The sequence below is a fragment of the Fundulus heteroclitus genome, chromosome 15 (genome assembly GCF_011125445.2).
Source record: "Fundulus heteroclitus isolate FHET01 chromosome 15, MU-UCD_Fhet_4.1, whole genome shotgun sequence".
NCBI lineage: Eukaryota > Metazoa > Chordata > Actinopteri > Cyprinodontiformes > Fundulidae > Fundulus > Fundulus heteroclitus.
In genome coordinates, this window is record NC_046375.1 from 5,466,481 (window position 1) to 5,492,219 (window position 25,739).

At 40.4% G+C, this 25,739-nt stretch overlaps 2 protein-coding genes across 2 annotated transcripts in view; one reads left to right on the forward strand and one right to left on the reverse strand.

Annotated features, from left to right (window-relative positions):
- Positions 1 to 12,350, forward strand: part of rgs6 (regulator of G protein signaling 6) — a 98,648-nt gene extending 86,298 nt beyond the window's left edge. The window contains exons 14-19 of the mRNA XM_036147258.1: positions 1,448 to 1,558; positions 3,176 to 3,301; positions 6,773 to 6,959; positions 8,144 to 8,233; positions 10,845 to 10,898; positions 11,725 to 12,350. Coding sequence (XP_036003151.1) covers positions 1,448 to 1,558; positions 3,176 to 3,301; positions 6,773 to 6,959; positions 8,144 to 8,233; positions 10,845 to 10,898; positions 11,725 to 11,775 — 619 coding nt within the window. The 3' untranslated portion in view covers positions 11,776 to 12,350. The remainder of the gene's footprint in view (positions 1 to 1,447; positions 1,559 to 3,175; positions 3,302 to 6,772; positions 6,960 to 8,143; positions 8,234 to 10,844; positions 10,899 to 11,724) is intronic.
- Positions 12,351 to 21,520: 9,170 nt separating this feature from the next.
- The window catches only part of lama2 (laminin, alpha 2), a 224,905-nt gene continuing 220,686 nt past the window's right edge, over positions 21,521 to 25,739 (reverse strand). The window contains exons 75-76 of the mRNA XM_036147259.1: positions 23,754 to 23,973; positions 21,521 to 23,662 (exon numbers count right to left, since the gene is read on the reverse strand). Coding sequence (XP_036003152.1) covers positions 23,508 to 23,662; positions 23,754 to 23,973 — 375 coding nt within the window. The 3' untranslated portion in view covers positions 21,521 to 23,507. The remainder of the gene's footprint in view (positions 23,663 to 23,753; positions 23,974 to 25,739) is intronic.

Genomic DNA, 25,739 nt, shown 5'->3' on the forward strand with positions numbered 1-25,739 from the left:
TTGATTGATTGATTGATACAATGAACGACACCAAAGCTAACCACTAAAGTAACTGCTAAGCTAACTGGAGCTTTTTTGGTCACTTTTTAATGCTGACGGTGCTTTCACTCTAGTGGTAGCATGAGACGGAGTCTACAACCCACACAAGTAGCTCAAGTACTGCGAGCCGTAGGAGGGCAAAAACCTTGCAGCAGGACCACTACCTCCGCCTTTGTGCAAGGCGGAACACGAGAAGCACTGCCAGAGCCTTGCAGAATGACTGCCAGCAGGCCACAAATGTACATGTGTCTGCTCAAACTATCAGAAATGGACTCCATAAAGGGTGGTATGAGGCCCTGACATCTACAGTGGGGAGCTATGCTTACAGCCCAACACCATGCAGGATGTTTGGCATTTGCCAGAGAACACCAAGATTGGCAAGTTCGCCGCTGGCATCCTTTGCTCTTCACAGATGAAAGCGGGTTCACACTGAGCACATGTGACAGACGTGACAGAGTCTGGAGACGCCTTAGAGAATGTTCTGCTTCCTGCGTCATCCTCCAGCAGGACCGGTTTGGAACCATATGCTGGTGCGAGACAATGCTAGACCTCATGTGGCTGGAGTGTGTCAGCAGTTCCTGCAAGATGAAGGCATTGATGCTATGAACTGGCCTGCCCGTTCCCCAGACCTAAATCCAGCTGAGCACATCTGGGACATCATGTCTCGCTCCATCCACCAATGCCACGTTGCACCATAGACAGTCCAGGAGTTGGTGGACGCGTTAGTCCAGGTCTGTGAGGAGATTCATCAGGAGACTATCCGCCACCTCATCAGTAGTATGCCCAGGCGTTGTAGGGAGGTCATACAGGCATGTGGAGGTGTAACTTCAAATGAAACGTAGTAAAAGTAGTGGCCAACACTTGTTCGTCGTACACTGTCATCCACATGACTTTTGTACTTTTTTTTTTTTTTTCAAATATTTACCTCATGTTTTCACTGAAGCAAAGCTTAATGTGCTTGGACAGTTGATCTTTTTGGAGGCGTGTGCTGTACATCGCAGTTTAGACTCATCATTGCCTCTCTAATAGTTATTAAATATTAATCTGTGTAAAACTGAAGCCAACCCAAATACGACCACTTGTACATAAATGGAAAATGGACTGAACTTGTATAACGCTTACCAGGTCACACCTATCACTCAATATTTTTATGCTGCAACTCACACTCGGCCATTCATGCTCACAAATGCTTACACACCCAAAGAAAAATAGCCAGCTCTGTAAGCAACATGTGATTTAAACTTTTTATCAAATAAACACTTAGAACATGGCAGAAGGGAGGCAACAATCAAGCACACAGCCTTCCAATTACTAAAATACTTGTGCCACAGTTTGAGAACCGTGGCTTTGTGTAAATGCTTATTTGATCTCACCCTGTTTTGTGCATTCATGTGTTTTTGTGCACTAGTCTGATAACCTACACTGTGCAGTTCATGGAGTATGACCCGTTTGTGACCACACCAGAACCATCCAATCCTTGGGTCAGTGACGAACCCAGCCTCTGGGATCTGGATATGAGGTACAAAAGCAGAAGAAATGACAATTTTAGCTATAAAGACGGTTATTATTTTTAGAAACTAACAAAAAAACAGATTTTTGGTGTTTTGGTGTGGATGTCTACACAACATTGAGGTTTTTCATCAAACAAAACCTGAAAGATAGTAGTGCTGAAGTTTTTTTAACGTGCAAAACCAATTACAAGTAGAGCTATTACCACAATTTTCTTTTTTTCTTTTTTAGTCATCATTGAAAATATTTTAGTTGCTCTGTAATTTAAACATTCTTACACACGTGGACTGAAGTAATTCAGCTCCGAACTGTTCTTGCAAAATAAAATCTATTTGATTAGATTAAAAACATTTTTTCATTGTGTTTAATTTTTAAAGACTGCAACATCTTGCCATTTTGTCTTCATCAGTTAGCTTCAAAAACTGGAACAACAATTTGTTGATGAAATAGTTAAACCTGTTGAATGCAGACACGCTTATTTGTTAGAAAAAGGTGTGGGAATTGTAGACCCTGTCAAGGCTCAATTCAACATTTAGTGCCCAAACTACTGGAAAAAATAAAATAACATGATGGCAAAAAGTCTTTGTTTGAAAGGGTACAGTTTAAAACTATAAATTTTCTATCTCTTTTAAAAAAACTAACCATGCAAATATGTCATGGCTTGATGTTCTTGGTAGTTGAACAATGTCACATTGGAATACTATACCTCTTATTTAAGGCAGAAAAGGAATAAATAAGCATTTAGAGGGCACTGAATTGATCTGTTTTGCAAAAAACAAAATGCAGGATGTCCAGCCATAAATAGCATGGCACTTTTTGGCATCAGAATTAGATAAACTAACCCCACACATGCTCCAAAAACATGGATGTCGGTTAAATTCTTGTCTTGTGACTAGGCACCCACCAAAATTCAGCTATTCCATTATCTGCTACAGCAGGGAATAGCTTTTTAACCCTTTTTTAAATCCAGACTCTTATTTAAATTGCATAATTTTTTGCTTTTTCATTATCACAGTGCGACTTAACAGTAGAGTCGGACATTTTTTGTATTGCAGTTGTGAACAAAAATTCGAATAAAAGATGTAACTTACAATAAATTCAAGATTCTGTCCCAGAAATTTGCACGGCTTCGAAATGTTACTGATAGTTTGTTGAATTATTAATGAAAGATAAACGGGAATTAAGACGGTGAACATTACTCTCAACAAGTTGAACTGTGTTATGAGCTGCTGGCCTCACTTAATGATGGAGGAATTAATTAGAGCAGACACAAAATCATCGAGCCCTAATGCATCTTAATAATTGATCTGAATAAAATAAATTTGCTGCAGAAGAATTGATCCTTGTAGAAATCTAAGTGAACATCATCATGTAGAGCTTTGCAGTCACTAATATCCCACCAGCATTGATCCTTTGCCACGTCAAAGAGAAAACTTATTTTGAGCTGAAGTCTTTTTTTTTTATCTCTGGTGTTTGCCTTTGAAATCTCCCTACTCTCTGCCTACTCCCTACACTACTTCTCTCTGATATATATTACTCTTCTCGATCCACTTTATTATTGTATTCATTCAAAAAATGGATAGTTTTAACTGTTTATGTTCTTTTCACTCTCTCCCATCTCTCCCAGCAAAGAGCCCAGTCAACAAAGGGTTAAGAAGTGGGGGTTCTCCTTGGATGAGGTCCTAAAGGATCCAGCAGGACAGGACCTGTTCCTCAAGTTTCTAGAGTCAGAGTTTAGCTCAGAAAACCTGAGGTGAGCCAAAATAGAAGCTTAGGTGATGTCCTGAACCATAGGATGAATGAAGAGTCTTCTGTCTGGTTTTAACAACCAGAAAGTTGTTTTTTTCTAATATATTGTCAAAAACCAGAACAGTATTGTTTTTTAAGTAAATAACAGGTTGTTGAAAAGCCCTAAATGTGCAAGAGAAGCGTATCACAGTTCAAGTTGGCATCCAATGAATGGATATTTCAATGTACTATTATTTACTGCTATTTCTTGCTAAGGCTAATTATCATTTTCTGGTTGACCTCTACAGGTTGTTGTGTTGTTGGTGAGGATTTTGTGGCCAACCTTTACAGAGCTGATTCATTACTGAGATTTATCAACATAAATTAATGTTAATCAATTACACAACAAGTTCCTGCCTCCGCATTTTACTCAAATCGATGTCTTTGACAGATGGGTAATACACAACGCTTTTTTTCAGACACTATGCTCATGATGCTCTGCTTTGATTGGGGTCATTGTGTTGGGGGACAAATGTGGTCAGGCTTCAGGTATGAGAGTGTCTCACATTTGAGTAGAGTGCATTTTGGCATGCAGATTTATCAATGATGAATTTAATTGCTGCTAGTGGGTCAAGTGGCTGCATAGGGAGCCAAAATCATTTCCCTTATCTCTCTGTTCTTGACCTGAGGAAGAGATGGTACTGATGTGCTTTGAGGTCTACACAGACCATGGTTCTGTGCAGTTTGGTAAAATGTTCCCATTGTATTTCACTGCCTGTCCTTGGTGTTGATCTCGATCAAACTTGGTGTGAGCACCAACTCTTTGCCAGATCTTTTCTGAAACATTCTGCAGGAAGGATTCTTTATAATCAAATGGTTATCATCCAGAGACTTACAGACAGGTGTGTTTTTATTGTATTGTATATCTTCACTTCAGAGTTGGTGTTAATTTTGGAGTAGCTGTTTGAGTTTCGGAGAAGATATTAAGTTCATCCTTCATTTAGACATAAAGATTTACACAAAACATAATGCTCTGCCTTTCATGCTCAAAGCAGCAATAAATGTTTGTGTTTTTGTACTTTGTGAGTTGGTTTCACGAGGGAGCTTTTGGAGCGTTTGTAGAGAAATTGAGAGTGAATCAAAAAGTAGACCCCAGAGGTGTTTTCCTTCTATATTGCTAAACCGGTCCTCAGATCAATGGAGAGAGAAACTAATATCAGAGGTAGTCATGCTGTGCCTTTGTGCTGCCACTGTTGATTAACAGTCTTAATCACTAGCAAGTTTGGGGGATTGCTCTGAAAATATGTGCTCACAACACATTTATTCTCAGGTTAGTTATTAGTGGCGGTGTAAATATCTATAAATAATACTCAAATGATGCTGCATTTAAACATTTAAACTAATCAGTCCAAATGAGTTTACTTTATGTTTAAAAAAATAAAAGAACTGCTGTTGTAGGAATGTATTCAGTTTGAGGTAAGTGTCAGTAATATTATAAGGATTAGCTAAGATGTTTCTTTTTAACAAAATATATGTTGAAAGGGTATAATGAGAGAGAGTCTGAATCTGGGGTTGATTCTTGTTCTCCAGGGTTTAAGAGGCTCTGAACTGCCCATACAAATTCAAGCCAGCTTTGATTTTCCTGTCTGAACTATAACATAAGACTAAGAACAGCATGCAAAACACTTTTTCTTTCCTTCCCGTTGCAAGCAGTCTTTAGTTATTAAGTGTTGAAGAATCCTTGAGGAACCAGTGTGAAGATAGTGTTTTACTATTTTAATTCAATTTAGTTACATTTATTTATATAGCAACAATTCACAACATGTCATCTCAAGGCGCTTTACAAAGTCAGTTCTATCAAATCATACAAACATATTGGTTAAAATATAACCCTAGCAAATTGCATTGAGTCATTGACTTGCAGCATTCACTCCTGAAAGAACCATAGTTGACAGTTGCTTCCAATAAATCATTGACTTTGCAGCAATCCCTCATACCAAGCATGCATGTAGCGACAGTGGAGAGGAAAACTCCCCTTTAACAGGAAGAAACCTCCAGCAGAACCAGGCTCAGTGAGAATGTCCATCTGCCACAACCGACTGGGGGTCTTGACGACATCCAGCATATAGTAGCATAACTACAGAGATACCCCAAAATAGCATAATAGGGTCTGCCTCAGAGACTAAAACTAAAGTCTGAAAGATACAAAACTATTGCAAAGTTAGTATTTGTCATTGTAATGTAGAGGTTATTGCAGCTAATATATCTCAATATCAATATTTCCTTGTGCCTTAGAAGGAAATGTAGATTCTTATCTTAACGCTGAGATGTTATAAAGGTGGTCAGTATTTCTAAATCCAGTATGTTCCAATAACAGAGTAATTGAACTCTGTTCAGCCTTCTGGTTATCTTCAAAAATATTGCTTTCTCACAGCCTGATTGAACCACAGACATGTTTTCACATTTTACAAAGGTTCTTGTTAAATATTTCCTTATATCTCTGATCTTGACTTCATGTTTAACACCTCAGTGATACTACTAGATAAATTTGAGTCGTCTTCACGCAGTTACAACTTCCACTCTAGAGTCATGTTGTCAGCGTGAGTATGCATATGGTGTGTTTTAATGATACAAAAACAGTTGGATTTCTGAGCTTTTAACCAGCCAGTCACCGATCAAGAATGATCAGACTGGAAATGTGATGATCCCAGTCAGCAGCCAGTTTTCTCATATATTTTTAAGTATATTGTAAATAAAATGTAATAGAAAAGGACATGAAACAAATGAAAATAGAACTTCTAATATACAGAATTGGATTTTAATGCTTTTATTTAAGTTTTTTCACTTTTTTCACCTGACAAACCAAGAATGTAGCTACAACCCTAAAGCCTAAAACCCAGACTGAACAGCGTTGTAAATGAAAGTGATGTAGACCTGATTCAGTTTCAAAATTTAATATAACAGCGCTCTTCAGAGGAAAGCTTCACAAAGCACATTAAAACACATCCAGACCCCAGCATGAATTTAAATTGACTTTCCATGCTCTGGTATACAGAAAGGCGTTAAACGAATAAAGAACAATACAGCAGCAACTACCAGGTGAAGAGTTACGGGCGGGATAATGACTGACAAGCAGAGCAAGACAGTGTTAAGTTGCTCATCCTTGAAATGTTCAATTAGCTACTCAGAGAATGCAAAGGCAACAACAAGGACACCCTCATTAATAACTTGCTAAATGTGTTTTCTCTGGCATGTGGGATTTGTCTTAAGGGTCCATGTTATGCTTTTTGGTAAACTTATTGTTCAGATGTAAATTGAAGGAAATAAAAAACATTACCTCTGATGAGACAGTCCAAGCAGTTGTCGATGTGAATCTTCAATTCCCTTTAGTGCTGCCGTTGGATTTTCGCATTACAGACCATACATAAAAAGCTTTAGGATTAAAAAAAGATAAACTTAGCCAAACTATCCGCTTCTCTTGTGATTTGCATTGCAGATTCTGGCTCGCAGTGCAGGGTCTGAAGAGGGTTCCCCAGCTTGATGTTGCACAGAGGGTGCAAGACATTTGGGCAGAGTTTCTGGCAGAGGGAGCCCCCAGCACCATCAACCTGGACTCGCATAGTTATGAAATCACCAGCCAGAACCTAAAAGACCCTGGACGATATAGCTATGAGGATGCTCAGGTATGAAGAAACAAAACAAAATGATAAGACGCACTGAAGTTTACTCAGATGTGTGGCTAGAGATTTGAAAACTACTCAAATGAGATCATGATATATAAATCTAGGTGGTACATTAGCAGAGCAAAGTATTTAATAGTTTGCAACAAGACTATAGTGACTAAAGACAGAGGGTTGTTTGAGTTTTCTTAAAAATTCAGGACTGGATTTCTAGCACCAAACATTTTATGCTAATTGTCAGATAATACTGTAGGATAATGTTTTCTAGCTTCCTGAGCCTAGTGGTACTTTTTGAAATTTGGTATCTGGTTCGCTGCCAAGGATGGCTTGGCTTTGGAGGTGGCACATTAACGCGATAAATAACACAAATCACATCATGTAAAACACTCATGTTTATGCGCTGTGCACAGGACAGAAAAAAACATATAGATGAGTCAGTTGATGAGTCAGTCGATCCCAGACCTGCCGTATAGCTGAGGCAGAGTTATTCTGGAAGTTGGAATTCAGCCTTTCTAAAATCAAACAATGAAAATGTCAATTTGTGGGTTTACAGCTTGAGCGTCTGTAGAACTCCGCTTCAAGCAAAGCTAAAATGCCAGTGGCTGTATTCTTATATTCAACAATGTTGAGCAGTGCCAGAATACTTCTGTATCTCTGGGTTCATTTATAAAAAAGACTCCATATAGGTCAAATGTGGTACTGAAAGGTGCTTTGCTCTAAACGGCCTTTGGAAACTGTAATGTTCTTTTAATATATATCCATTCAAGTGATTCATGGCAGAAATGCTTCTTCAAAAGCCACGTACTACGCCATTGTCTGCCTAATTTGTCTTTCCTACATGCTTCACCAGAGTTAATGAGTTTGAGTTTGTATTGTGGAGTAATTCCTGGAGAAAACATCCTTCTAAGAGACAGATGAGTCGGCGAGTCCAGGGAGAGATATTTGAGTTGTGTCCTTCCAATTTCTTCTTCTTCCACAGAGCTATGAAGGAAGACTTTAATAAAGAAAGTTTAACTTCCCAGTGGTTTGGCAGTGCACTGAAATCCTCTTTACCCTGCAGAAATCCAGCTTAAGTTTCTATTCTGACTTTGCCAGTTTTATTTTATTAGCTGTTTGCTTCAAGTTACACAGGCGTTTAAATACACCAAAAGAGATTTCCTCTTCACTTCTTTTTCTTGTTCATTTAGGACCACATTTACAAGCTGATGAAAAGTGACAGCTATCCACGTTTCCTACGCTCCAATGTGTACCAGGACCTGCTAATGGCGAGGAAGAAAGTGAGTGCGCTCTCTTTCTTTTATGTGCGCTGTTTCATGTAACCGAGGCTCACCAACAGTTGAACTCCTTATTACGAATAATCCGTGTTGGTGTTATAACAATGAATGAGGAGAGCGCTGGATCATATTCGGAAACACAGATGTTGGCGAGAAAAGCGAGGCAAGAGAGGCGGGTAGGCTAAGAGCTAACCCACATGACCAACATCACCAAGCCCGTTTTTGTCCGGTTACACAGTTTGTTGAGCCGACAGGACACCAAGCTCTGGTAAGAGCAGAGATGGGGGCTTGTGTGTATGTACATAATTTTTTCAATTAAATTTTATTTATATAGCGCCAATTCATGAAACATGCCATCTCAAAGCTCTTTCCAAAGTCAAATTCAATCAGATTATACAGATTGGGTCAGATTATACAGATTGGTAAAATAAATTCTGTCTAAGGGAACCCAGTTGATTTCATCAAGTCTTAACAAGCAACATTCACTCCTCCTGAAGAAGCGTAGAGCCACAGGGACAATCGACTGCATTGTCCATGGCTTTGCAGCAGTCCCTCATACTGAGCAAGCATGAAGCGACAGTGGAAAGAAAAACTCCCCATTCACAGGAGGGAAAAACACCAGCAGAATCAGGCTCTGTGTGAACGGTCATCTGCCTCGACCGACTGGAGGTTAGAGAAGACAGAGCAGAGACACAACAAGAGAGACAAACAAGCACAGAAGCACACATTGATCCAGTAATCTGTTCTATATTATATGGTAATAGCGGGTGATCTGTCTTCCCTGGATGATGTCGCAGCTAACATAAATAACTGCCGTACCACTGTAGACATCATTGGGACACACTGATCGTCACATTATCTGGCAGTGAAATGCAGGCTGCTTTACCTACCCTGGAAGTTTTCTCCTGTCCTCATCACAGCAGTCTGTATTAAGGTGACCACATTTCTCAAATTTAATTCGGGACATTTACTGCTGGGAAATGATTTTTTTTTTTTTTACATTTGATAAAGATGGAATGAATGAACTGGAGCTGTTCCAGGGAAGGAGGTTGCTAGGCTGACGGGGGCTAATGTCGGCACGCTCAGCTGTTCTACTAATCTGCCTGTAGGTCTCAGCAGCGCGTCCAGCTACCATAACTGTTGTTGCGGATGAAACACGGGGGGTGACATTTGAATATTTCAGCTGGTTTATGCTGCCTGTAATGCAGGAGCGCAAGCATGCCTCTTTATAACTTGTCTATAGTCGCTTATTGTATGGTCCAAATAAGCCACTTCAAGGTCAAAGTCAAGCCCGAAAAACCTGCAACCTGCAACTCACAAAATTTACAAGCAACTTCAGAAAAAAAAAAAAACAAGCCCAAAGTCGCCCAAGACTTACGTAGATACGGCATATCAGTCTGGAAAAGCCACGGGTAGAGTCCAATTTCATGGGAGGGACTGACAGAGTCAGCAGAAACAGGGTAGAACCAATCAGACAACTACAGATGTGATGCAAACTCCAAGCAACACTCTGTTTTACAGGTAGTGCTTAGAGCGGCCAGTTGAGTTCTTAAAGATATATCCAGCTCATTCAGGACATAATGAAGAGCATCATTAAAACATTGCTCCATTGCAGGAGCCATTTTGACTTTTATGATTACAGAAAAGTACTGCTGCATTACAGGTAAAGTAATACAAAAATTACACATCACATGGCATGATTGGTCCAGTAAGTTTTAGACGAGAGAGTCTAATGGTGCGTTCACACCAAACGCGTTTTGCATGCTTTCGCTTGCCTGACTTATCGCCAGCAATTCGCACGGCGGGCGACCAGCCAGAAATGCTGTAGTACAATGGTGCTATCTAACGACGCTTTCACCTTAAAGTTTTACCTGCCACTGCAGTCTCCTCACTCGCTCTTCTCCAGGGTAGTAATACTTGGTTGAATCACACAACTCAAGCCGACCGCAGATCGCCACTATCTGCCTATCTTCTATGTTGAATGAAAACAGCTTTGTCTCTACAGCAGTCACCGCATGTCACAGCCACATTCGGTTCAGATTGGAGTTCAGATTTTTCAACTCCAGCGACTGTCGCTTCACATCCATCGCAGGTGTTTTGCCACTGTAGCTTCACTGTAATCGCCAAAGTAGTGGTTGTCGCATCGCTAGAAACACGTCTGTTGCCTCGTTTTGTCGCATCACTCCTGTGTTGCACCTGTACATAGGGAGAACATGCAAATCGGTTGCTCCGGTTGTCGAAAACACGTTCGGTTTGAACGCACCTTAAGCCTTCCCAGGCGACAAGCTGTGTATTAAATACACACAGCGAAAGTCAGTCCCGCTGGCCAGGCTAACAATTAGCGGACTTGGCACCACTGGCGAGAAGTGCCATCTAGTGTTTGTAAATGTAAATTGCGTGTTGCAGTCAAAATACGTGAAAAAGAGCGTCCCATATGATTGCATGACCTCCTCTGCATGCCATGAAGTGCCACATACATACAGTATGCATCATGAAAGAAATTCCTTCTACTTCACATATATAACAATCATATCTCTTTACCTTGTGTGATTTTTAGCATTGTTGGCTAAAAAGAGCATGACGTCACAGCTCTTTTCTTTTCTCACTCTCTTAGCCTGAAACCGAGCAGGGTCGACGCACCTCCCTGGAGAAGTTCACTCGCAGTATGGTGAGTCCTTTAGCCCCTCCCTCAATTAAGAACAATCCAATAAATTGTACTAAATTATGCTGCGGTAACTTCCAGTAAGAGGTAGATAGTGGGTTTATGTGAAGACTATAAGGGAAGAGTTTAGGCTATTATGTTCTGACATTTAGCAGAATAATGTATTTATCACATTTGTTCAGTTTTATAGTAAAAGAAGCCCCACAATGAATTTGGGCTTGAAGAACTTTAATTTAGTAACTTATTTATAACTAACAGCATTTAGAGGCCCCTCTAAGAAGGAGCCAATCTTTAAACAGTGGTCCTATTGAAATATTTGAGATTAGTTGGCATTTCTAAGGCATTAGTTTATACAGAAGCATCACTGTGAGAAAATAATTGCTATTAAGTGTTATGAGAGTTTATTAGGAGTAAATTTAACAAATAATATTTTAAAGTATGAAAAATTAAGGGGATCAATACATTCCTGCTTTGGAGCTCTTTGTTTTGCTCTATAAAGGGATTATTTCTTTCACCTTAAAACCTGAAGTCTAAGTGTACAACTATTAATAAAAATGCATTATTATTGCAGTAATTAATTTTGATATTTATTTCCAAAATAATTTTAAACTATAACCACTCCTTTGAGCTTAATATTTATTTTCAATCAGACATTTTGTGTTTCTTCCTATTCTACCAGGGTGACCCTTCGTGGCATCAGTTCATGTACATGTCTGATACAAAATGCATCGATGATCTAAAATATTTAAGTGTTACCAATCCAGCAGAAATCCATTTGTGGCAAATCGTTTCACAGGGGACTGTCTGTCTTTTCCTTTCCATCTGTATGCAGGGCAAATCGCTGACAGGCAAACGACTCACAGGCCTCATGCAGTCGTCCTGACGAGGTCTGGATCCAGAGTAGGAGGAAGCATACCCAAAGCAGATGCTCACACATGAGAAGCTTTAGGAAAAGGAGACTTGTGGGTGTAGCACTGGGAGGCTGATGAGGGTGCCAAACAAGCTAAGACTGCTGGAATGGAAACCCAACACACATGAATCGCACCTCAGATAAAGGGAAGAGGACCAACGGCATGCAATAAGTCACCAGACCTGGCACCAGGGGGATGCTGTTATGGTACAGACGATTTACAGCAAATATGCTTTGGAGGTTTCCTTTGAGAAGCCTGGATCGAACAAGACTGGACAATTTATTTTTTTTCTCTAACTACACTCATTTTATTATGGTAGCTGAAGAGGTTAATGCTTTACTTTCAATGATATTTACATGGAATGCTTAAATGCCTTGACTGATGTCAAAATGAGACTTAAATTAATGCTGTAGCTTGGTGTTTTATCTCACTTCACTAGGATGTAAAAAGGGAGAGGAATGACGGGTTTACAGTAACCAACACTTGAAAAAAAAATGACAGGTAGAGTAGTGCGTAAATGTTTTAGAGCCTTAGTAATTTGTTTCTTTGACTATGGAACAAAAAAGTAGAAAATTAAATGATGTGCTGCTGAGAATCTAGGCAAAGGGAATGCTAGTACTGGTTGCCAATATTTTCCTAGGTTTCAGAATCACAATTATCTCCTTGTTAATCAGGAAAGATGGTAAATACCAGTTTTAAGCTACATTAAAAATGCATTTTATAATATACTTTGGATGGACCGTATTTTTAACAAGTAGCTGCCAATTTTACTAAGTAGAAAAAGCTCCCCATTAAGAAATTTTTACCTGAGATGTCCATCCCTTCTATACACTGTGTTGCAGCAACATATGTAAGTACTGGTCATATAATTAGAATATTAAGAAAAAGTAGATTTTTTTCCCCCTGTAATTCAAAAAAGTGAAACTTGCATATTATATTAATTCATTGCACATCAACTGATATATTTCAAGTGTTTATTTCTTTTAATTTTGATCATTATAACTGACAACTAATGAAAACCCAAATTATGTAGCTCAGAAAATTTAAATATTTTTTTAGACCAAAAAAAAAAAAGGATTTCCAGAAATGTTGGCCAAATCAACAGAATGAATGTGAACAGTCTGAGCATGTACAGCACTTCTTACTTAGCTGGGTCTCCTTTTCCCTGGATTACTGCGGCAATGCGGAACGGCATGGAGCCGCTCAGTCTGTGGCGCTGCTCAGCTGCTCTGATAGTGGCCTTCAGCTCTGCATTGTTAGGTCTGGTGTATCGCATCTTCCTCTTCACAATACCCTATAGAATATCTATGGGGTTAAGGTCAGGCGAGTTTGCTGACCAGTGAAGAACAGGGATACCGCGGTCCTTAAACCAGGTACTGCCAGCTTTGGCACTGTGTGCAGGTGCCAAGTCATGTTGCAAAATTAAATCTGCATCTCCATAAAGTTAGTCAACAGCAGGATGCAGGAAGTGCTCTAAAACTTCCTTGTAGTCGTCTGCGTTGACCTTTGACCTCAGAAAAAACAGTGGACCTACACCAGCAGATGAAATGGCAGCCCAGACCATCACTGACCATGGAAATTTTACACTGCACCTCAGGCATTGTGGATTCTGTGCCTCTCCTCTCTCCCTCCAGACTCTGGGACCTTGATTTTCAAAGGAAATGCAGAATTTACTTTCGTCAGAGAACATAACTTTGGACCACTCAGCAGCAGTCCAGTCCTTGTTGTCTTTAGCCCAGGTGAGATGCTTCTGACACTGTCTCTTGTTCCAGAGTGACTTGACACGAGGAGTGCGACAGCTGAAACCATGTCTCTGGTGCTTCTGGAAGCACTGACTCCAGCTGCAGTCCACTCTTTGTGAATCTCCCCCACATTTTTTAAATGGGTTTTGTTTCACAATCCTCTGCAGGATGCGGTCATTCCTGTTGCTTGTACACTTTTTTTCTACCACATCTTTTCCTTCCCTTCGCCTCTCTAGTAATGTGCTTGGACTCAGAGCTCTGTGAACATCCAGACTCTTTAGCAATGACCTTTTGTTCTTTGCCCTCCTTGTGGAAGGTGTCAATGGCGGTCTTTTGGACAACTGTCAAATCAGAAGTCTTCCCCATGATTGTGTCCATCTACAGAACTAGACCGAGACCCTTTAAAGGCCTTTGGAGGTGTGTTTTGTTAATTAGCTGATTAGTGTTGCACAAGGTGTGTTCAGTATTGGACCTTTTAACAATATTTTTGAGATACTGAATTTAGTGTTTTTCATTAGTTGTTAGTTATAATCATCAACATTAAAAGAAATAAACAATTGAAATACATCAGTCTGTGTGTAATGAATGAATAAGATATACAAATTAGACTTTTTGAGTGGTTTTACTGAAGAAAAGTACTTTTTCATGATGTTCTGATTATATGAGCAACATCTGTACGTGGCCAAGCTTGAAGCAGGATCAGAATTTGCATTAAAATAGTCCACAAACTGTTCCAGACAGCAGTTTAAATCATCATTACTGCAAATATACAACATTTTGGCCTTAAAAGATTAGCTTGAACCATTTTTCCTTAGTATAGAATACAACATTTTAGATTAATTTTTGATGATTATGGCTTACAGATAAAGAAAACCCAAATGTTTTTGCATCAGAAAATGTTATTGTAAAACAGTTGAATATTAGAAACACATGGTGTCACACACTAATCGGCTAATGGACTCAAAACATGTGCAAAGATTTCTTTAGCCTCTAAGTGCTCTCAGTCAGGGTCAGTAAGCAACACCATCAGGGAGAAAACTTCTAACTCGACAGATGTCCAGAAGACCTTCCATGAATAGGATAAGCCACAAAAGGTGATTCAAGCTAAAGAAGCTGGTTGATAGCCCAGCTAAAGGGATAAACCCTTCACAAGGAGGTAACTAAGACTGGAGTCAGCATATAAAGAGCCACTTAGCACAGACAACACCCATACAAGCGCTACAAATGTTGCATGTCTTGTGTCAAGTCACTTTTGAACCATAAATGTCAGAAGGGTACTATCTGAGCTGAGAGGGGGAAAAAAAACTGGACTCTATTGCTCAGTGGTCCAAAGTCCTCTTTCCAGATCAACTAAATTTGGTATTTAATTGGAAATCAAAGTCTGAGTCTTGAGGAAGAATTGAGAGGCACAGAATCCACATTGCTTGAAGTCCAGTGTGAAGCCTCCGTAGTCAGTAATGGTTTGGAGTGCCGTGCCATCTGCTGGTATTGAGCCACATCTACCAGGAAATTCCAGAGGCCTTCATGCTCCCTTCTACTGAAAAACAGAGTGAAGTTGCTAGTTGTATTTTCCAGCAGAACTTGGCTCCTGCCCAGGCTGCCATAGGTACCAAATGCTGGTCCCACGCCTATGGTGTTACTGTGCTTCCTTGGCCAGCAAACTGACCTGAATCTCTTCAATAGTCTATGGAGTATTGTCAAGAGGAAGATGAGGAACACCTGGACCAACAATGTAGATGACCTGAAGGAAGCCATCAGACAAATCATGAGCTCCCATCACACCTCAGCAGAACCACAGGCTGAACCGAGGCCGCGCAGTACTTCATGCAAAAAGAGGCCCAACCGATTGAGTTGGGCCTCCGTTTGCATGAATCACTGAACTGTGTGTAGGAGATGTTAATAAAAAAATGAACATATCTTTTACAAGATTGATATTTGTTTTAAAAAAAATCCTATTTTAAGTGATCTTATTAGGTATTCTAATTTTCTGATGCACTGCATTTTCAGGTTTTTATTATCTGTAAGCCATAATCTCCAAAAGTCCAAGAAATTAGGGCCTGTTATATTTTCCTCCATTTAACAAATCTATAAATGAGACTCAGTTTCTGAAATGAATTTAATATATATATATATATATATATATATATATATATATATATATATATATATATATAAAAAATATATATATATATATATATATATATATATATATATATATATATATATATATATATGTATATATATATGTATATATATATATATGTATATATATATGTATATGTAATATGCCCATAAGTGAAATCATTGCCCTGTGTGAATTGCATGTGTACAATCCTGCAGCAGCAAACACAGAACATGTGAAATAACTGAAAGCAAAAAATGACAGACATTAATATCTGTTTTCAGTGATTGTAAACCTCTGACCTGAGCTGGCAGGTGGGTAAAATTACAAAAATGGTGGGTTAATTTGCATAATTTTCCCCAGTATTGTTTTCTAAACCAATAAGACTCTTTTGGAAGCAAATAGAGTAAATCTGCCACTGGGTGCCACACAAATAGTGCAGTGAATCTTTGGTTTGTAATAGTTGACATATTTACAGAAAAGATTTGCTTGTTAAAAGTTTTGCTTCTTTAAAAGAAATGTCTTAATTTACTTACACAGGACATACTTCAAATTGTCGCAAGAACACTTTATTGGGAAACGGCAAACATTCAGGAAGCTTAATTTTTTTTATCTGGCCTGTTTGAACAGTAAGTGACAACCTGTGGTCAAAATTGTCTGATGGCTTTATAAAAGTTGGGATACATTAAAACGATTAGAAGTTATATTACTGTCTATATTAAACCAAACTTTGCACACTGTTAACATAGATACGCAGTATTGAAACTAAATACCGTCCCATTCACAGGTGCTTCAGTGCTTATTTGACCATTTAAAAGCATTGCAGAAGCTCAAACAGCTGTGTTACTGTAATTCAGTGCTGTGGATAGATTATATGCTTTATCCTGTCTTCTACACATTCCACTTCAAGCAGCAGCAGTGAAAATTTGTGGGCTGATGTCTTACCATTTTTTTCACCCCATGTAAAGAGGACTATGATAATAAACAGGAATGCACAATGAAGATGGATTTCAAACCCATTTTTTTTAAATTCTTTCAGATACTATTTCATTGGGGTCTCCAGCTATAGCGGTAAGTGCTTGGCACTTTTTATGTAATGGGTTCTGTTTTGCTGTTTCAGAAGGCACATACTGCCCTCTACTGTATTTGTCTTGCAACTGCACGTACAAAACAACCTTTTGGTTACTAGGGCAACTTCAATGTAATGCAAGGCTTAAGAACATTAACATTAGTTTGCTCCAAAACTGTGTTATGAGCATTTCTGATCCTGTATTATTATTTATACTGTAAGTAGGGGATTAGTAAACCATTTATTAGCACAAAGGCACAACGTTTGGCAGTAATACATTTCTGCGAAATGTGTTTGTTGTATCTTGTTCCATTAGCAGGTAACTTAGACTTTCTTTATTGTCATTTTGTAGCACAGAGTGCATACAGAACGAAATTTCGTTTTTTCATACAGCTCAGAAAGATTGCAGTAACTCTACAGGATACCTTTCAGTGAATTTACAGTACAGGATAAGAAAAATGCAGTGGTAAATCACAGTCAAATACAGGATAACTTTCAATTTAACTTTCGGATAAGGTGCAGCAGTGAGCAGTAGGCAGATTTAAATGTAAAGACAATGTAAGCAATGTAAACAAATATGCAGTAAGGTGCAGCAGTGATTTAACAATAGACAGTTGCATTGTAAACAGTTTTGCAGTACGTTTCCGGAAAAAGTGCAGCAGCGATATTGAAGGATACATACATATGTGCAAATTAGCGGGTCGAGTGTGGTACACAGTCCGTTTTTATACTTCAGCAGTTCAGCAGTCTGATGGCAGCAGGGAAAAAGCTTTTGCAGAACCTGGTGGACCTGCAACGGATGCTGCGGAACCTCTTTCCAGAGGGCAGCAGGGAGAATAGTCTATGGTGGGGGTGTGAGGGGTCCCTGATGATGTTACGGGCTCGAGACACACAGCGCTGCGATGAAATGTCTTTAATGGAGGGAAGAGGAGCCCCGATGATCCCTTCTGCTGTCCTCACCACTCTCCTCACGTTCTTCCAGTCGGAGGCACTGCAGCCTCCACACCACACAGAGAGACAGCTGGTCAGAATACTCTCTATGGTGCTTCTGTAAAAGGTCGTGAGAATGGGCGGGGGCAGGCGGGCTCTCCTCATCCTCCGCAGAAAGTACAGTCGCTTCTGTGCCCTCTTCACCAGTGACATGGTGTTCATAGTCCAGCTGAGGTTGTCCGTGATGTGCACCCCCAGGAACTTGGTGCTGCTGACCACCTCCACAGCTGAGTTGTTGATGAGCAGTGGAGCATGGTGAGGCCGGTTCTTCCTGAAGTCGACGATGATCTCCTTCGTCTTCTCCACGTTCAGGATCAGGCTGTTGTCTCTGCACCAGCCCACCAGCTACTCCACATCCTCTCTGTAGTCCTGGTCGTTGTCGTCTCTGATCAGGCCCACCACCGTTGTGTCGTCCGCAAACTTCACGATGTGATTGGTGGTGAACCTGGGGACGCAGTCGTGTGTCATCAGAGTGAACAGCAGGGGGCTCAGGACGCAGCCCTGAGGGGAGCCCGTGCTGAGGGTGATGACATTGGAGGTGTTCTGTCCGACCCGGACTGATTGAGGTCTGTTGGTTAGGAAGTCCAGCAGCCAGTTGCGAAGGGGTGTGCTGAAGCCCAGATGCTCCAGTTTTCCCACCAGATGCTGTGGGATGATGGTGTTGAACGCTGAACTGAAGTCCAGGAACAGCATCCGCACGTGCGTGTTCTTCTCCTCCAGGTGTGCCAGGCTCAGGTGAAGAGCAGAGGAGATGGCGTCCTCAGTGGAGCGGTTCCGTCGGTAGGCAAACTGGAACGGGTCGAGTGTTGGGGGGAGACTGGAGACGATGTGTTCCTTCACCAGCCTTTCAAAGCACTTCATCATGATGGGAGTCAGTGCAACAGGCCGGTAGTCGTTGAAACAGGTGACTTGAGGTTTCTTTGGCACCGGAATGATGGAGGCAGACTTGAAGCATGCTGGCACTGTGGCTTGGTCCAGCGAGGTGTTAAAAATGTCTGTGAGGACACCAGCCAGCTGACCTGCACACTCTTTGAGCACCCGCCCAGGTATGTTGTCGGGGCCTGGGGCCTTTCGCGGGTTGACTCTCCTCAGAGTCTTCAACACGTCGGCAGTGTCAAGGCAGAGGACCTCCTCTTCCTGATGGGGAACAGCTTTCACTGCTGGAAAGCTGTTCCCCATCAGGAAGAGGAGGTCCTCTGCCTGATGGCTGGCTAAAGGTGGTAGACAAGCTGGACTAAGAATGTGCAAATTCAACACAGACTACAAGTGAGGTCAGGTCATACTTATCACTACCAATTTTAAATGTATTTAGTTATCTAAGCCTATGTCCACTGGTGTAGATGTTTTTTTTTTTTACTTTATCTAAATGTAGTGTCTAGCTAAACAGTTCATACCTCTGTGAGCTTTTCCACATTTTGTCAATTTAAAACTACTGAGTGTATTTTGTTTGTATTTTTTGTGATAGACCAACATAACATAGTCCATAATTGTAAATTGGGGAAAAAGTATACATGTTTTTTTAAAGATAAATCTGAAAATGTGGCATACAGTTTTCCACCTTTGCAAACACCTAGACTGAATTTTTTTTGTCCATTCTTTCCAAAACAGCTCAAGCACAGTTAGAATAAATTAAGATATTTTGATTTTTTTTAATCTTGCCGTAGATGCTCAATGCAATTTGGGTCGCGATACTGACTGGGCCATTCTAACCAAATTGTTTGAGGTAAACTATTTTATTGTAGCTCTGGTTTTTTGTGTAAAGCTATTGTCAAAGTTGAAGTTTGACTTCAGTTTCTAGTCTTTTACAGCTTCCCACAGGTTTTGTTGTACAATTGCCATTTATTTAGCTTAAGCCAGTGTTCTCTGATGCCAATTCTCAAGGGCCGGTGTCCTGCAACTTTTAGATGAGTCGCTGCTTCAACACACGTGACTACAATATAAGCTCATTAGCAAGAACTTGACTAGGCTAGTGAGGTAGTTTGGCCATTTTATTCAGATGTGTAGTGCAAAGGGACTCATGTAAAAGTTGCAGGACACCAACACTCTTGGATGTGAGTTTGAGACCACTGGCTGAAGCCATTTTTCTAACTACTCCATTTAGCTTTGTTGTCACTGCTGAGGTCTCACCATAGCATTCTGCTGCCACCACCATGCCCATTGCGACGTGTAGTGTTTATTTAACCTGGCCAGCCACATTGATAATGTGTAGCACTCTTTGTTCTCCACATTATTAATCTGGGACTGCTCCCATTGAATCAGTTTGTGGAAAGGCGGGGCATTCAGCAGAACTCTCTGAGCTGATTGGGTGAAGCGACACTTAAGCCCCATTTACAATACCCTTGTCAAACCGATCCATGCCAGGCTCGGTCCGAGCTTGGATCAGTTAACCAAGCCGAGCTTGGTTCTGACGACCGTTTACGCATCACGCTATCTCAGTTCCTTGGTTCCTCGCCTTCTAGTGACGATCTGCGGTACTGCTGCTCTCTGGGATTGAAGGAGGCAAATAAAAATGGCGGCGCCCGTAACATTCAAGAAGTTATGTTTTGTTATATGTCATTGTTTGCGGAGAGTCAGGCAAAGACGGCAACTTTTGGTGAATTTACTTGACAGAGTCGGCTTTTGGGAAGTGGATGAGACAAACGAACTTCTAATAAGGATTTATAGACACAGGAAACAACGACAGACGCTGAGGTTCATCACACTGCTAAGCAGAATCATCACTGGAAATCGTGTGTCTCAATAGGGAAGCTAGTATTTTTATCAATGTCTGAAATGTCAGCTGGCTGTAAGGAGATGACGCGGTCTGCTCATGCGCCCTTTGTTATTAGAGAACCAGGCTAGGGAAAAAACGAGCCCACACATGGAACTGGGCTGCATTTAGCGCGGTCCAGTTGTGTCTGGCTCGGTTCAGCTCAGTTTACGTTCCATTTACACTCGATAGTTATCTCGGTTACCGAGCTCGGACTGGTCTTGGCACGGTTAAAAAGGGGAAGTGTAAACGGGGTATTAGTGCCCACCTACCTAAAGCTGTTTTTAGCCAATCATGGTCTCAAATCAAAATGTAAGCAGCAGATATAATGAGATATCACAAGAAAGTAAGCTAGTCAAGGTTCTTCTGCTTTGTAAGTATCCACAATTTTATCTTTGGCTGTAGAACACCAAGATGTGTTAGCAACCCCCCCCCCCCCCAAAACCACAATATTGCAACGTGAGTGGCCACAAACAGTTGAAGTCGGATCGGTACATAATAGATTCTCGTGTTCGTGAACATACAAATACCACAAGAATTCGTCTTGCAGGCAAGGTTAGTGCTTACCATGTTGTTGGGAAAGTTGTATTCTAATCTCATCCACTCAGAACACCATCTCTCCTGTTGCTGTGTCCCTGCAGGTGTTTTCTTTTCCCCACACTGCTTAAATCCCTGAATTGTTGAGCACATTAGAAATATTCGTCAGCAAATGCTCCTAACTAAGCAGCGGATCTCTGCACCTTCTCTAAAGGTGTTGATCACTTAGATGTGTGGCCATGTGTTCCTGTGGGTTTGCAGTTCAGAGAGACAAACTTTGCTTTTGAAAACTAATTTCTTTAGAGATTTTCAAAGGGATTTCATTACCTAATCCTGCTTTAAAAGCCCTATTACTATCCCTGACATGTCTGCTGTGTTTCTTGGTCTTCATGATGCTGTTTGTTCACTGCTCTCTAATATATAAAGCTTTCACAAATCAATTTTACTTGTACAGTAATTAAACTACACATTGGGGCTTAAAGAATAAGGTGTTTTCAGAAGGCAATTGGTCGCTCTTGATTTTTATTTAAAGGCATCAGTGTAAGAGGCTGAATAAAAAGGCACGCCACACTTTTCAGATTTTATTCATAAGACATTTTTAAAGCCATGCATCATTTTTCTTTCACATCAAACATGGTCTCCTTTGTGTTTATCACATAAGTACATTTGTGAAAAAGGGAGATGAGTAATCTTGAAAGGCGTCATTTAAACCATCGGCAAATCATACTGGAAAAACGGATAACTGCGGCAAAAAGAATATTTAATCTCCTGCTGATTTTCGACACTCCTTTTGCACACTTACAAAAAAGAAACACCCTTGAATATTAGATATCAATGTGCAGAGACAGAAACCATCAAAGGAAGACTTAGAAATGTCTGCTGTTGGGGACAGCGCTCACATTTTGTGTTGCTGCGATTTTGATCCAGAAACTCTAAATCCTTTAAGTTGTTTAACTACTCCCTTGTGGATTTTGCTTTAGGTCACATGGTGGTTTTAGCAGTGCATCTGGAGTCATGACTAAAGACTGATCCATAACCACCCCAAATTTATCATTGACTTTAACCTCCTCCCTAAACCCAATATTTCCACCTTATTACTCAGCAGTTAAGATGATCAGGTCATGCATGATTCAGTAGTTGATACAAAAATGCAAAAATTCTGTTTCATCTAAATGCATCATGTTTTACTCAAGGCTTCTCTGCATCCTTTAGATGTTCATAGGAAACCTTAGCAGGGGAATCCACTACACCATGGTGCATTACCACAGGTGTTTCAGCTGACCATGGTCCTTACTGCCTTTGGATCATTTACAAGCTCTTACAGTGTAACTTTGACCTGATCTCTTATGTCTCTCATGACTGGCTTCACCAAATGAGCCCTGCATAGAGCTGCTGCCTGAGGAGAACTGCTTTACCATTTCCAAATAATTCCTCCACCACCCTGAACCTTCACCTTAAACTTCTAGCTGAATTTTTTTCGACCCTATTCCAGTCTTGGGCAGATCTACCATCTGCCTCTGATGCTCTGGTCTGTCTATTGTAGTGGAGATGGATTGAAGAAATTGATTCCGTTAACATGTGTGTTTTATGCACAAGATTTAAGGTCTGTAGCATCTATAAATGGTTAACTGTTTTGTGTGCAATATCAGCAAATAAATGGTAGTCAAATACTGAATTCACTCAATGACAAACGCATTTTCCGGCTTCACATAGATATCCTGTCAGCATTTGAAGTAAATTATCAGGGGCTGTGGTCTTGTTTGTAATTGAGCAAATGAAGAAAGTCAGCAGGCTTTAAGAAACGTATTTGCCTCACTGTGAAATAAAGAAATTTGTAAGCATCACAAATTTCTCAGTTATCGGGGTCATTGCAACAGTTAACGGGCTTAAATCGGAGGGAGCCGGACTTTCGCTCAGTTTCTTCTGAAAACATTGACACCTATCCAGGAGAGTCTTTGTCAAAAGTCGAGACAGACTCCTGGATAATGTTGCAGGACTCAGATTTAAGCCTGTCAGCTGTTTAAAGAGGATCTTGTAGGCAAAGGGAGTATGATGCTAAAAATACCGAGCTTTTTGTCCCACCACTGTGCTTTTATAATTTAACAGAGCATTATAACGGCAAATTTGGAAGCATAGATTTGCACCCTCGTTTTATAAAAAAATACTGTAAAAAGAATGCTGACACAGATGGCTACAACAAACAGGATTTTTGCTCTAACTTGTTTAGTTTTTTTTCCCCAGTTGAAGGCTCAGCAGATCATGATTGTGGGATTTAAGGGAATGTTCAAACATTACTCTGCAATAACACATAGATCCATTGGAGGTTTAACAGCCGTTCGGTACTTTAAAGTTTTAAAGAGTTGCATCAATGAAAGGAAAATGGGGTTTGAACTGTCCAGCTTCAAACACAGCCCTAGTCTAAATGTAATAAACACCATGCTTTATAGGGTTAGGGTAGTTCTTCTGAATGGTATCACTGGAAGAAGATTGTAGCGTTAGGCAGCAGGGCAGGAGAGAGGCTGAACTCCTTTGATCTCCAGGGCCTTGTTGAACTGCACATCCATGGTCTTAGAGGCCTTGGTGATTTTCAGGTTCCTCATACAGCCTCTGAAGGATGAGCTGCTTGAAAGAGCTGCCTGGCGAACTCCAGCTGAGGAAAAATGTGTTCACAGGTAAGTTATTTACGCAGCATTCTTCATCAGATATCACATTGTTTTTGCTGATTTAGGAAGCCGCCATACCAGGATATCCTCCGACATAGATGGGATCGTTGGTATCGCAGGTGTTGGAGCGAGCGTTGGGAGACTGCGCTTGGCTCTTTTCCCCATCGACCACCAGCTCCAGCTTGTGGCGAAGCTTGTTGGCAGTGACGCTGTGCCACTGGCCATCACAGAAGCTCTTGCCTTCAGGCACGTGCTCTGCAGTGACTCGGCCAGCTCCGTTGTCGACATGGAAAAGCAGCTAAATAACAGAAAAGGAATCAGAATGAAGCTCCGTGTGTTTGGTGTACCTAGAACTGGTTCAAAACTTTTCTAGAATGTTTACATTTTGACATGTCACTTTTGGAAGAGGTGGTTGCTGTTATATTAAAATATCAGTCAGCTCAGGCTTGAAGGAGAAGTTCATACTTGGAAACATTTTGTCTGCTGTAACCTTGCACATAAATCCAATAGTTTCGTTTTTTTAAGTGAGCTTTTCTGAAGTTGACATATGTAATTAAATTAGCACAGGCTGTTTTCTCCATCAATCTGCCAAATCGTTTTCCAAACCATAACTGGAAAAGCACCGGAACATACCTTCTGTACAACTAAAGCCCGTAGCAAAATCTCAAACTCCTTCTATGGTGGACTTGGACTGGACTTATAACTCACTCAGCATTGACAAAACTGACATAAATATTATACCCGTTGTTGAGATATATGGTCATCAATCTCATTAAAATTACTTTTTTTTTTTTTTAGATTATGCTGCACTCCTTTGAACCCTGGTGCATAAACCGACCGCTGCAACAATGGTTGACAACACAAAGTAGGGAGGACGTTCAAGTTTCTGTAGTTGTCAATTATCGGCTGACTTTGATCTTCTGACTGTGCTTCCTTACGAGTCAGCTGATCGGTATAATATCTACATCAAAACATTTTTGTTAATGTTATCTCTCCATTTAGTTTATCTTAAAATAGTCATGTCACAGGCACTTTAAAGCATGCACTGTGGGATGCACACTTAAGAATGCACTATGGGAAATATCCACACCCTTTTGGATCAACATTTTTTTGAATACTTGTTAAATGGGTACGTCGGTTTACTGCTAAAGTTTTTTTATTTATAATGTACCCCCTAATAGCTGTAAGTTAACTGAAAAGCCCAGGTGATTAGCTTAATATAGCAGGCTTCATTAACCTGTTGCTTTGTAAAGCTACACCAAACATGCTGCTGTTCTCTATCCCATACAAAACCTAAGGTCTAAAAGTAAAAGTGTTTCCTGGTCCTAATTCTTCAGCCCCCTAGATGTTTTTCTGACAATATATACTCAATATAACCTCTTAAAGGGCCCATGACAATTTTTCTGAGGTTTTGAGGGTATAACGTGATCTGTTGTGCACTAATGAGGCCGTGTCAGTGTCAAAACTGAAAACCAAAGCTTTGTCTCTTTGCTCCAAAACGGTCAAATCAGAAAACTATCTTTCTACGCAATTCATATTCTCCAATGAGAACGCGGAGCATGAATATCCAATATTCAGCCTCAAACTAACTTTACAGCGGTTACTAAAAAAAGGGAGCTGCTATGTTCGAGGGTTAATAAAAACAGATGGAAGTTTCCACTTTCTCCCGTAGGACAAAAGAATCACAGAAGAGTGGCTGAAGTTCATTTATGGGGACTTTACTGAAGACGGCTTCCTGTGGGGGAATTCAAGTCAAGGTTTGACCGGTTTTCCAAATATGGTTGTAGCCAATCAGAGTGATGTCAACACGTAGAGCTGCATATCATTACCGCACTCAACCCTTTTACTGAGGGACATTTGGCCCGACAAATCAACAAGCTGCCATTTTTTTCAAATTTTATTATTTGGAGAATTTACATATGTAGCAATATCAGTTACATGAAATGGTTTATACAGGGATGCCATGGCACCTTTAAGAGCTGCATATTTGGTTCAAACATATGTTTGAAGAGAAACAGATAATTGTTAGGTATCAAAAAGCCTATGTATGGCTACATATTTCTG